Raw genomic sequence first — 10,730 nt, 5'->3', positions numbered from 1 at the left:
TCTCAATATTTTGACTCAAGTGTGGCAGACACGAGCTTCCATTATCAACACATATTTTTCAAAATCGAAAGTCATACAAGAACAACTTGTTACATTTGATAATACATTATCAAACCAGTGACATTAATAAAAGATAAACGCAATGAATGAATCAAAATGAAGACAACATACGTGGTAAATGTTATCAAAAGTCAGTCGAACATGTTAATAGTGAATGAATGTGATGGAACTTGGAGTACTGACATACATCTTATGCAAATTTCTACCACAGCAGCTGGTTAAAAGCCACAAAAAAATTAGCTTTGCCGTGTCAGGTGCTACACTTCTATTATGAAAAAATGGGAATTTTAAATGAGTGTTTCTTACAATCCATGGAACGTCTTTATCCATTTCAGAGCCACTGCACTTACTTTTAAAGCTTGACCCTTTGACCCATGACTCAGCACTTTAAATGGCACTCATACCAAAATTAATAAAATTGCACAGATTGTCCACATTTTTAGTTCAGTGGAAAGAAAAACCAAAGAAAAACAGTTTTAGACTCTAAATACAACATTATATGGGCAAAACAGACACTATGCAACCAAATTAACCTTTACACATTTGAGATTTTATTTCATTAATTTTATTCTTATATATTACAGTGACAAGAGATGGTCAGTTATCACAAACTTTGTCCATTCACATATTTATGCATTTAATGTTTGTATGGTAATAGCTTAAAAAAATAAAATAAAAAGAACAGACACCCCAACCTACCCTAAACTCCCATTTCTCAAAAAAGAACAAAGATCAAAGTGATGCTATTCAGTGCACAGTGTTCAACCCAACCAGATAAATAAATTATTCGGAATATGAACGTAGACAAACGTCACATGTATGAGTCCATTATACATGCTTATTTGTGAGTGCACGTCACAGTTTGGTAGAGTTGCCCTTGACGTAAGAGGAAGACACACTTGGGACTTGTGTGCACATATTTTTGTATAAAGAAGAAAAATTTCTTTAAAATAAAATAAAAAATAAGTCAAACAAAATTCATGTGTTAAACTTACTTTGACAAAGATTTTAAGACAAGCAAGAAGACTAAACATTGAATGACTGGGACCCAAATGACAATTTTAGACATCCAAGTACACATTGACAATACGAATCAGAGTCAACTTTCCATGTGGGTTTTCAAGTTTTTCCCAGGACATCCCTCTAACTGAGTGCTTGTTATGGTAAATGAAACTAAACATAACACGAGTGTGAAAGGTAAATGGGATTGTAATGCATTTAAAAAACAGGTAAACAGAAAGGTGACATCCCCCCACCCCAAAGGCATATTCCCCAACACTGCAACCCAAAAAAATCCCATAAAGAAATGAAAAGAAAAAAAATAAAAGAAAAAAATAAATAAATAAATAAATCAACCACTTTATCCATGTCCTTCAGTCAATAATGGCATTGCACACACAATACTGGTGGTGTGGTTTTGCACAGCTATTGGCTTTATACTTGATGAAGGTGTGGCAGGTAAATGACTATGTGCTAGGTTATGTGCACAAGAAGTCCAACTGGGAGAAGAGGAGGAGGAAGGGTAGTACAGTGAAGAGGTCCGTATTCCATCTCATCATCAGTTGTACAGCAGTTTTGTCCCTCGGCGGCGGCTAATACTTCATGACAGAAGGGCGGATAGAACAAGCGAGCGCATGACTGTCAATACTCATATGCAGTCCACAGAGAAAGAGTTATGACGGCATGGTGTTTTTCTTCATTAAACACACATCCATAGCAGCAGGTGGAGCCTTTAAGACCTCCCTCTGAACAACAAAAAAAACTCAATTTCCCATAATCTCCATAGGCAAGTTGTGGAGATATGAAAGTTCTGGGAAGTGAGTTTTTCCCCCCATCAGGCCCATCCATCCCACCAAAATTGTCCCCTATCCTAGCAGTCAGTTTTTGAATTTCAACTCAGTCTCACCCCACACCCCCTGTGACCATCGTTCTTCAAACTGGAATTGAGGGGGATCATCGCTCAGGCTCAGACTCCAGCGCCAGAACCCGTTTACGCTCACGGCACTGCTTCTTATGGGCTGGCCAATCTCTCTGTTGGCACTGTGATCCACAGTAGCGTGCCACTTGGCATCGGCCGCAGATGTTGAACTCCCTCAACTGCAAAGGTACAAAGACAGAGACACTAATAGAATTGTCACAACTCAAATAAATGTTGCAGTGACAAACGGCTGGAAAACATACAGTCATTTATTTTGCATTGCTATTTTGCACACCAAGAGCATTGCGTTTTTAATAAAAGTCTTAAATGAGGGTTATGTGGCTGTGTTCTGTTCCATTCTTTCTCGCCCCATCCAGCATTTTTAAATGCAATGTGTCCTCTGTGAACATATTTGACCCTGGACCACAAAACCAGTCTTTAGTCACATGGGTATATTTTTAGCAATAGCCAACAATATGGGTCAAAATTATCAGTTTTTCTTTTATGCCAAAACACATTAGGATATTAAGTAAAGATCATGTTCCATGAAGATATTTTGTTAATGTCCTACCGTAAAAATACAAAAACATAATTTTTTTATTAGTAATATGCATTGCTAAGAACTTCATTTGGACAACTTTAAAGGTGAATTTCTCAATATTTAGATTTATTTGGGCCCTCGGATTCCAGATATTCAAATAGTTGTATCTCTGCTAAATATTAACATATCCTTACAAACCACATAAATGGAAAGCTTATTCATTCAGTTTCCAGATGAAGTATAAATCTCAATTTCCAAAAAATTACCCTAATGACTGGTTTTGTGGTCCACGGTCACATTCAGTAAAAGCACCTGCATGTTGATCATAGTCATCACCAGTCTCAGTTATAAAAGATTACGGCAGGGTACTCAAACCCTGCTCCTGGAGAGCAACCATCCTGCAGACTTCAGTTCTAACCCTGCTCCAACACACCTGTCTGTAATTATCAAGTAGCCCTGAACACCTTGATTAGCTGGTTCAGGTGTGTTTGATTGGGGTTGGAGCTGAAATCTGCAGGACAGTAGCTCTCCAGGAGCAGGGTTGGAAACCCCTGGATTACGGTTATAAAATGCACTGGCTATAATAATGAGCAGTGGGGTTGGGTATTGAAAACTAGTTCTATTTTAGAACCATTTCCAAATTTCTAAGAACCGGGTATTTGATAAGACGCATGCATTTCGATTCTGCTGAACGATTCCTGTGTTCACATTTTAATGTGATTTAAAATGATTTAAGTGCAGGAACGGAAATAACTTGCGCCCTGTTGGTGTGCAACACATACGTCTGAAGTGCAAGCACAGAGAACAGAGGTCAGCTGTGTCCATTCTCGAACCGTTCTGTGCATTTCCACTGCAGAAAAGGTTGTTCCAGGCCGGAACTGACTTCTTTCACATTTATCGACCAGTATGCAGAAAACTACGTCAGTATATCATAAACATCTTAAGTGAACAAACAGATGAGAAAGAAAACGCACGTGTACAGTATTTTTAGATCTAAGTGCGTTAAAGTGAAAGCAGTCTAATAAACGCACTGCCTGTCATTAATGTTAATCAAAGAACAAAAGGAAATTTAAAATTACATATCTTTAATAACTTTAATCTGTATTTTATTTATGAAAAGAAAACTATGCAGTGTTTTTAAACTTAATTACAGCTTGTGTATCTGAAATATTGTTCAGATGTATTTATGCTATTTTGTTCCGATTTTATTACTGACTGTTTACTTGTCTTTAACACTTTAATATTTGAAAGGTTTATTAGTCAAGTTGTTTTTGCTGTGGTATTTTTGATAAAAGCATAGGCAAAAGTTCCTCTGGTTGGCCTAAGTGTTCTGTAGGCTGCTGATGTTTGCTCATGTTATTCAGCAGCAAAAGAATGCTTTGTAAAAAGACACAGAATAAATGTTTGACCTTATTTTTTAATATATTGGATTTTATCATCTTATTGAAAACTCAGAATCAATTAAAAGTGAAAGTGACAGTGAAAGTGACGTGACATACAGCCAAGTATGGTGACCCATACTCAGAATTCATGCTCTGCATTTAACCCATCCAAAGAGCACACACACAGCAGTGAACACACACACACCTTGAACACACACCCGGAGCAGTGGGCAGACATTTATGCTGCGGCACCCGGGGAGCAGTTGGGGGTTCGGTACCTTGCTCAAGGGCACCTCAGTCGTAGTATTGCCAGCCCGAGACTCGAACCCACAACCTTCGGGTTAGGAGTCAAACTCTCTAACCACTAGGCCACGACTTCCCACAGAATCGACAACAGGGCACAAGTTATTTCTGTTCCTGCACTTAAATCATTTTAAATCACATTAAAATGAGAACACAGGAATTGTTAAGCAGAATCGAAATGCATGCACCTTATCGAAAAACCGGTTCTTAGAAATTTGGAACTGGTTTTAAAATAGAACCGGTTTTCGATACCCAACCCCACTGCTCATTTTTATAGCCAGTGCGTTTTATAACTGTAATCCTTTATAACTGAGACTGGTGATGACTATGATCAACATGCAGGTGCTTTTACTGAATGTGACCCTGGACCACAAAACCAGTCAAAAGGGTAATTTTAAGCAGAATCTGAATCGATAAAATTCAAACGATATCCAACCCAATGACCAGTATTTAAAAAGATAAAAAAAAACAAGACGAAATAGAATGACTTCTCTACATTATACTGACCCTCCTCTCAATAAGCGAGCAAGGTGGGTAATGACACTCGTAGTAGGTGCAGGAGCACTCCTCCTCTTCCACCAGCTCTCCGTTGGCATTGTAGTAGCGTGTGCGACTCAACTCCAGGTACTGCTCTTCCACTGGGTCTGCTGGAACCTGCTGGATGGCCAGCCAGTACAACGACTGCTCTCTAGAGAGGACATTATACAGTCATAATTTAGAAAACACTTCACCACACAAGTTGGGCACAGTGGATTTTTTGTTTGTTTGTTTGGTTTTTCATCGGCTGTACATCATAAAATCTTAATGTATTGATTTTCAATTACCTTTGTTTGCTGGACAGTTCTTCTGGTTTGGGACTCCATCCCACAGGAACGAGACGCAAGTTGTCTAGACGGTTGTCCACTGTGACTGAGTTTATGTGTACTACTTGGAAACTTGGAGCAATTCCACCTCTGTGCTTTTCCCTGTAAACAAATACACTAAAATGTGACTACTTAAAACATATAGATGTCTACTTATTTACAGCCTCTTCGGGATTTACACATATGCAAAACTACATATTTTCAAAATCAACTAGGCAATGAGTTCCCTGATAAACTGTCAACTAATCACAACATGAGGTGGAAGGTACCTCATAACACACCATGACACAATTAGTATTAAATAGATTATGAAGTCTGAAAAATGTGCATCTTAAAGGGGTGGTTGACTTTTTTTTCTAGGCTTGATTTTGTTTATGGGGTGCAGTCTAACATGTGTTGATTCGTATTTTTTAAAAACGCATTATTTTTCACATAGTTTACTTTTATTCTACACTACTCTATCCCCTTTTCCTATAAATGCGCTGATCACTTCCTGCTTTTATGAAGCCCCTCCTTCAGCAATACTCAATGAGCTCAGATTGGTTAGCTGGTCCAGTGTGTTGTGATTGGCTAAACCGCCAGAAGACAGAATTGCGATACATATATGAATAGATTTTTACATGCACCCCTAGTTTTTTCTTCCTCTTCTCTAAAGCAGCGTAGCATGGCCTCGCTCCCTTTGCTGCATGTTCCCGGGGGCAGGGTTTATCTGGGTTCATGACATAATGAACCCGGGAAGTAACTCGTTGTAGTCCCTACGAGCCGTTTTTGTAGGCATTAAACTGCCAGAATTTTAAAAGATGACATCTCCGTTTGCATTGACTTTCAGTGCCACAACTTTGCACATTTTGTTTATGCTCAAACAGCAACATTACACACTAACTAACATTAAAACAGTGAAATTTCAATCAACCACCCCTTTAATTAGTTTTTTCATGCATTGCATTAAAACATTTCATTGTTAGTCATTTGATCAATGCATCCATCCATATTGATGCATCGTTACACCCCCAGTGAGAACGTGGCTTCATTAAAAAAAAAAAAAAAAGTTCATTATGACTTTCACTAGTGGCCTGAATTGTGACATGTCGTATCTGAAGATCGAAAACAGTGAAAAAGCCGTGGGAAATGCAATAGGCTCTAACACTACACTCACCAAAGTAACTCATGCAGTGGTCGACCAGCCCATCTACCCTTGCCGATGTCAAAGGCATAAGCAAAGATTTTTGCCCCATTCCCATCTGCATCAACTTCCATGCGTGCCTGAAAAAGACATTCGGGCATTCAATGTCACAGGACTAAATAATAGTATTTAAAGCATGTGACCCCAACAAAAATTATTATTTGGGTAGTTTTTAAAAGTAAAAATTTTACAATTTACTAGGAATACCAGAAATGGCCATAAAACATAGGGTTGTTGATTCAAGCCCCAAACAAAATTCTCAAAAAAACAAAAAACAAAATGTGTTCTCACCTCAAAGGCATAGTTTTCCACCAATGGTATGTCTTGTTCATCAATTAAAGTGTACTTTGTCTGAAGGAACAAAATGGTGTTATAATGGAGAGCAAGTCAACAATACAAAAACATATCAGCTATTTTGCTTCCTCACCAAAGTCTTAGGCTAAGTTATACATAATGCCTTCCTTAGGGTTCCCACACTTTTTGACCAATTTCCTATTAGTTCGATTATTTTGAATTTTTAAACGTTTATTTTGATATAAAGAAATTAAAACAAACTTTTAATATAGTATGTACTTCATGTTTAAGTTTTCAATACCCTTTGCGAATGTCAACCAAATGGCTGAACTATGTTGGTAACTTGCGTCCATAGATATTACGATGCTTATGGGAAACGCACCCCAGACAGGTTTAGCAAACCAGTTCAACCAATTATAATTAAAGAACAATCAGTTTACAAATCAGACATTGCTACTATCTGAGAAACAATGACTTCTCGTACTATTACTCAAACCAAGCTTTCTGGTAATTAGGACAGTTAATTTGTAAAAATTTTAAAATAGCTTTTTCATCACTATATAAAAAGTAGATCGGTAGCTGTCTTTAAAGTAATGCGGGTAAATGTGTCAAATGTTATGCATGTCATTACAGATTCCAGAATTTAAGAGATGGTCCCCACGGCAGAACACAAGATCCAGGGGTGCGTGGCTGGATCCAGATCCAACTCCTCCCACCTTACGTATACCTTAACCTACCCGTCTCCACCCCCTGATCCCTAAACCCACCCATCTCCACCACCTAGATATGGATCCAAACACGCCCCCTGGATCTTGTGTTCTGCAGTGAGGGGCTAATGGAATTTAAAGAGCATAAAAAGCTAATGAAGAGTGCCTAAGAAACTTTCCCTATTATCACAGGAGAAACGTGTGAAAAGTCAGCCGGATCCGACCAGATATAACCTATGACCCTCGATTAGCATGAGCTCTATTCCGTCTTATGTAAACATAAATTGAGCATCAAGACTGTACAGCACGAATCGCGTTTGTGCCTTTCATCCGACTTCTCACATGCTCCTATTGTTTAACCCCTTTAGATATCGGTTTACCGGCTGCCCTCTAGTGTCATGGCATAAGCGGCCTGCCATCCCCGAAACAGCTTGGATTTGTTCAGGATGACACAAAGAACCGATGAAAATAGTAAAGTTGAATAAACTGACAACATTTTGCAAAAGGTTTCGCGATACATTACCGATGAAGTGACTGTGCACATGCTTGACAGATAAACCGTGTAAGTATAGTGCTAAGGCTCATCACAGCCAACATGCCGGTTTTCATGCTGCGAACGGTTCCTGGTTGAGGCATTTTCAGAGCTCTCTGAGCCATATTGGATGACAGTGTCATTACTGACGTGGATCATAAAAAACGCAGCAGTCTTATGCTTAAAACCTTCTTAAACTGTAAACGGAAAAATAAAACTTTTACATTCCCTGGCTAACAAGCGAACTCTCGCCCCAGCCGTCTAGCAGCGCTGTAGCCACGCTAGCGCCACTACCAAAGCAAAAGTAGGCGGCTCAAAGGGACTAAGCCTACTCGGCTGATGAGCTGACCAGTTTAATTATAAAAAATTAAACGTTTCGACGACAACTCCGTGCCTACATTACATATATCACTCTCTGACCAAAGTCGATAACATCCAAATTGACAAATACGGCACTTAATTGTTAAAAACAAGCATTTAGCTCACGGATCTCGGATCCCCTCCCCTTCGCGTCGCACATGGCAGCCCTAGGATTCAGCTCACCTTCCCGGCCACACGGCCAAGTCGAACAATCCCAAGCTTGAAATCCGACATTAGAGGGGATGTCAGGTCCGGGATGAAATGTGACAGGAAGTACGACGTTATTAGGTTGGAAATCGGACCGGCCAAACCAACCCTGACTACAATTTTTAGTGTAATAGGGTCAGTCGTTGCCCGCGTCTTCCCCACCCGCTTCCAAACCTCCGTGATGCGCCGCTGAGAGGCGTTGGAAAAACCTGCCAGCTTCTGGGGGAGGGACTAACAGAACTCAGAACTAAACCAATCGCGAAAAAGGACTGACAGCGATTTGTCCAATCGGAGCTGTCTATCGTCAATACATTCGCATTGGGTGTTTAATTCTTATGCTGACGTTTCATGGATAAACGTGAACGCGTTTGGCCGATCTGTCCAATCACAATACGAGATTTCACGACAAGGTCCGCCCCTCGTATAACCACGCCTTTTCGTTACGTAACTAAAAAACGACATTTTAGCGCGAAACAGTGCTCACCGGCAGGGCTGGTGTAATGGGAGCATTAATATTATTCTTAATGAAGTAGCCATTTAACTTTGTTGTGCCACTAAAAGAAATCAGTTGTACAACCCCATTTCCAGAAAAGTTAGGACATACTGTAAATACAATAAAAACAAAAAAAAATGTGATTCATGCTCTTCAACCTTTGACAAAAGTTAAAAGAAAAGATCTCCAATATTTTCACTGACCAATTCAACTGAATTTTGTAAATATAAACAAATTTTGATTTTGATGGCTCTAACACTCCAAAAAAGTTGTGACAGAGGCATGTTAATCCATGGTCGTCATTGTCTTGTCATCTTCATGATGCATCATACATTTTCAATAGCAAGATAGATCTGGACAGGAGCGCAGGAAAGTCAAGCAGACTCACTCTGTGTCTATGAAAATGCTGTTTTTGCACATGCGCATTGAGGCGTGGCATTTTCTCAGTCTAACTAACCATGGATTTAACCAAGTCTCAATTCTGATGCCAATATATGCCTTCAGTGGTACCTTCACAAATATGCAAGTCACCCATGTGTAGGACACTAATGTACCCCATACAATGACAGATGCTGGTTTTTGGATCTGTCGCTGACAAAAGTCTGGATGGTCTCTTTGGTGTTATTTATTTTTTATTTTTATTTTTTTGTCACAATGAACTCGGTCTCTGTTTTTCCCAAAAACAAGTCGAAATGTGGACTCATATGACCCCAGGACACAATTCATTCTGTTCTGAGAAGAGAACCTCATAGCATCCTTGCATAGAATTTATCTGTGACTTTCTTGCAAAACAGAGATTACTACTGTGTTACAATGACAACCTTTTTTTAACCGACTACCCCCCCCCCCCCCCCATCACATGTCATTCACAATAGCATGATGGTTTCTCATGCTGTGCCATCGAATGACTCATAGCACATTTAGCTGAGGTTTCCTGCCTGTCAGTATGGCCTGAGATTCTTCCAGATTTTCTGAATCTTTTTACAAGATGAGACATTTTTAATGGTTTGCAATCTTTGACCCTCAAGCTATGATCCATCTTTGTTTGCAAAGACTGAGACTTTGATCAATGCTTTTTTACCATGATACCCTCACTTATTACTACCAATTCACCTGCTTATTGTGGAATGTTTTAAAACAGTTTAACTTGAATATACAATCTTTTTACTTTTATTTTGAGTGTTTTCCAGCCATCAAAATTTGTTTATATTTACCAAATACAATTAAGTTGCTCAGTGAAAACACTGGAAATATTTTTCTTCATAGTTTTGTCAGTTAAATAAAGGTTTAAAAGAATGAACATATCACAGATTCTTTTTTTATTTTTTTATTTTACAAAATATTTTTTTTTTTTTTGGAAATGGAGTTGTATACTCATTATTAAGTGTGCATTATGGGATTGATTGAGTGCAATCGATAATCTCCACAGTGTTTCGGAACCACTAAATGGTTGTCCCTTTAAATAGTGCAATATATACAGTATGTGTATAGAGAATTTGCTTACCAAGGGCTCGTGTCTTTTATTATTCATTGCTTATGCTTTTATAGCTTAAAAGTCATAACCAACAGTTAACAAGATAAAAATATATTGGTTTTGTTGACATTCATGGAGAAAACACATGCTTAAACAATTGTTCAACATCTCTTGCCTACGTTTACAGATCTAAAAAAAAAAATAGGACATGATGGATATGAGAATTGGACAGGACTTGTTAAATTTTTTTATGACTTGGTACCATGTTATTATTTGAAATAATAGATTACTCTAAATGTTCAATGAATATGTTTTTTAGTAATATACTGTGTAGATAATTAACTCCTGGAGAGTTGGTGGAGAGTTACACGTTAATAGGACAGTGCTGTCCAACCAATAGCCTATACCAGACA

General features: G+C 38.6%; 1 protein-coding gene across 1 annotated transcript; it reads right to left on the bottom strand.

Moving 5' to 3' along the window:
* Positions 1-588: 588 nt before the first annotated feature.
* On the bottom strand, positions 589-8,590 carry LOC109064998 (zinc finger MYND domain-containing protein 19-like). The gene is made up of 6 exons (XM_019082016.2): positions 8,327-8,590; positions 6,542-6,601; positions 6,224-6,330; positions 5,029-5,169; positions 4,712-4,892; positions 589-2,157 (listed from the first exon to the last, which is right to left on the bottom strand). Exons 1-6 carry the CDS (start codon positions 8,375-8,377, stop codon positions 2,014-2,016), a joined length of 684 nt encoding a protein of 227 aa, XP_018937561.1. The 5' UTR covers positions 8,378-8,590; the 3' UTR covers positions 589-2,013.
* Positions 8,591-10,730: the final 2,140 nt, after the last annotated feature.

Source organism: Cyprinus carpio, chromosome B5 (assembly GCF_018340385.1).
Source record: "Cyprinus carpio isolate SPL01 chromosome B5, ASM1834038v1, whole genome shotgun sequence".
Taxonomy (NCBI): Eukaryota; Metazoa; Chordata; class Actinopteri; order Cypriniformes; family Cyprinidae; genus Cyprinus; species Cyprinus carpio.
The sequence above is the reverse complement of the archived record's forward strand: the minus strand, read 5'-3'. Positions and strand labels throughout refer to the sequence as shown.

What these genes read in the sequence shown, in the direction of transcription:
- LOC109064998 (XM_019082016.2), bottom strand. Translation starts at nt 8,377, where the DNA reads ATGTCGGATTTCAAGCTTGGGATTGTTCGACTTGGCCGTGTGGCCGGG. An exon ending in TTGGCCGTGTGGCCGGGAAG is followed by an intron (nt 6,602 to 8,326) that starts GTGAGCTGAATC and finishes TTGTTCCTTCAG; the next exon opens with ACAAAGTACACTTTAATTGA. An exon ending in GCTCGCTTATTGAGAGGAGG is followed by an intron (nt 2,158 to 4,711) that starts GTCAGTATAATG and finishes GTACCTTTGCAG; the next exon opens with TTGAGGGAGTTCAACATCTG.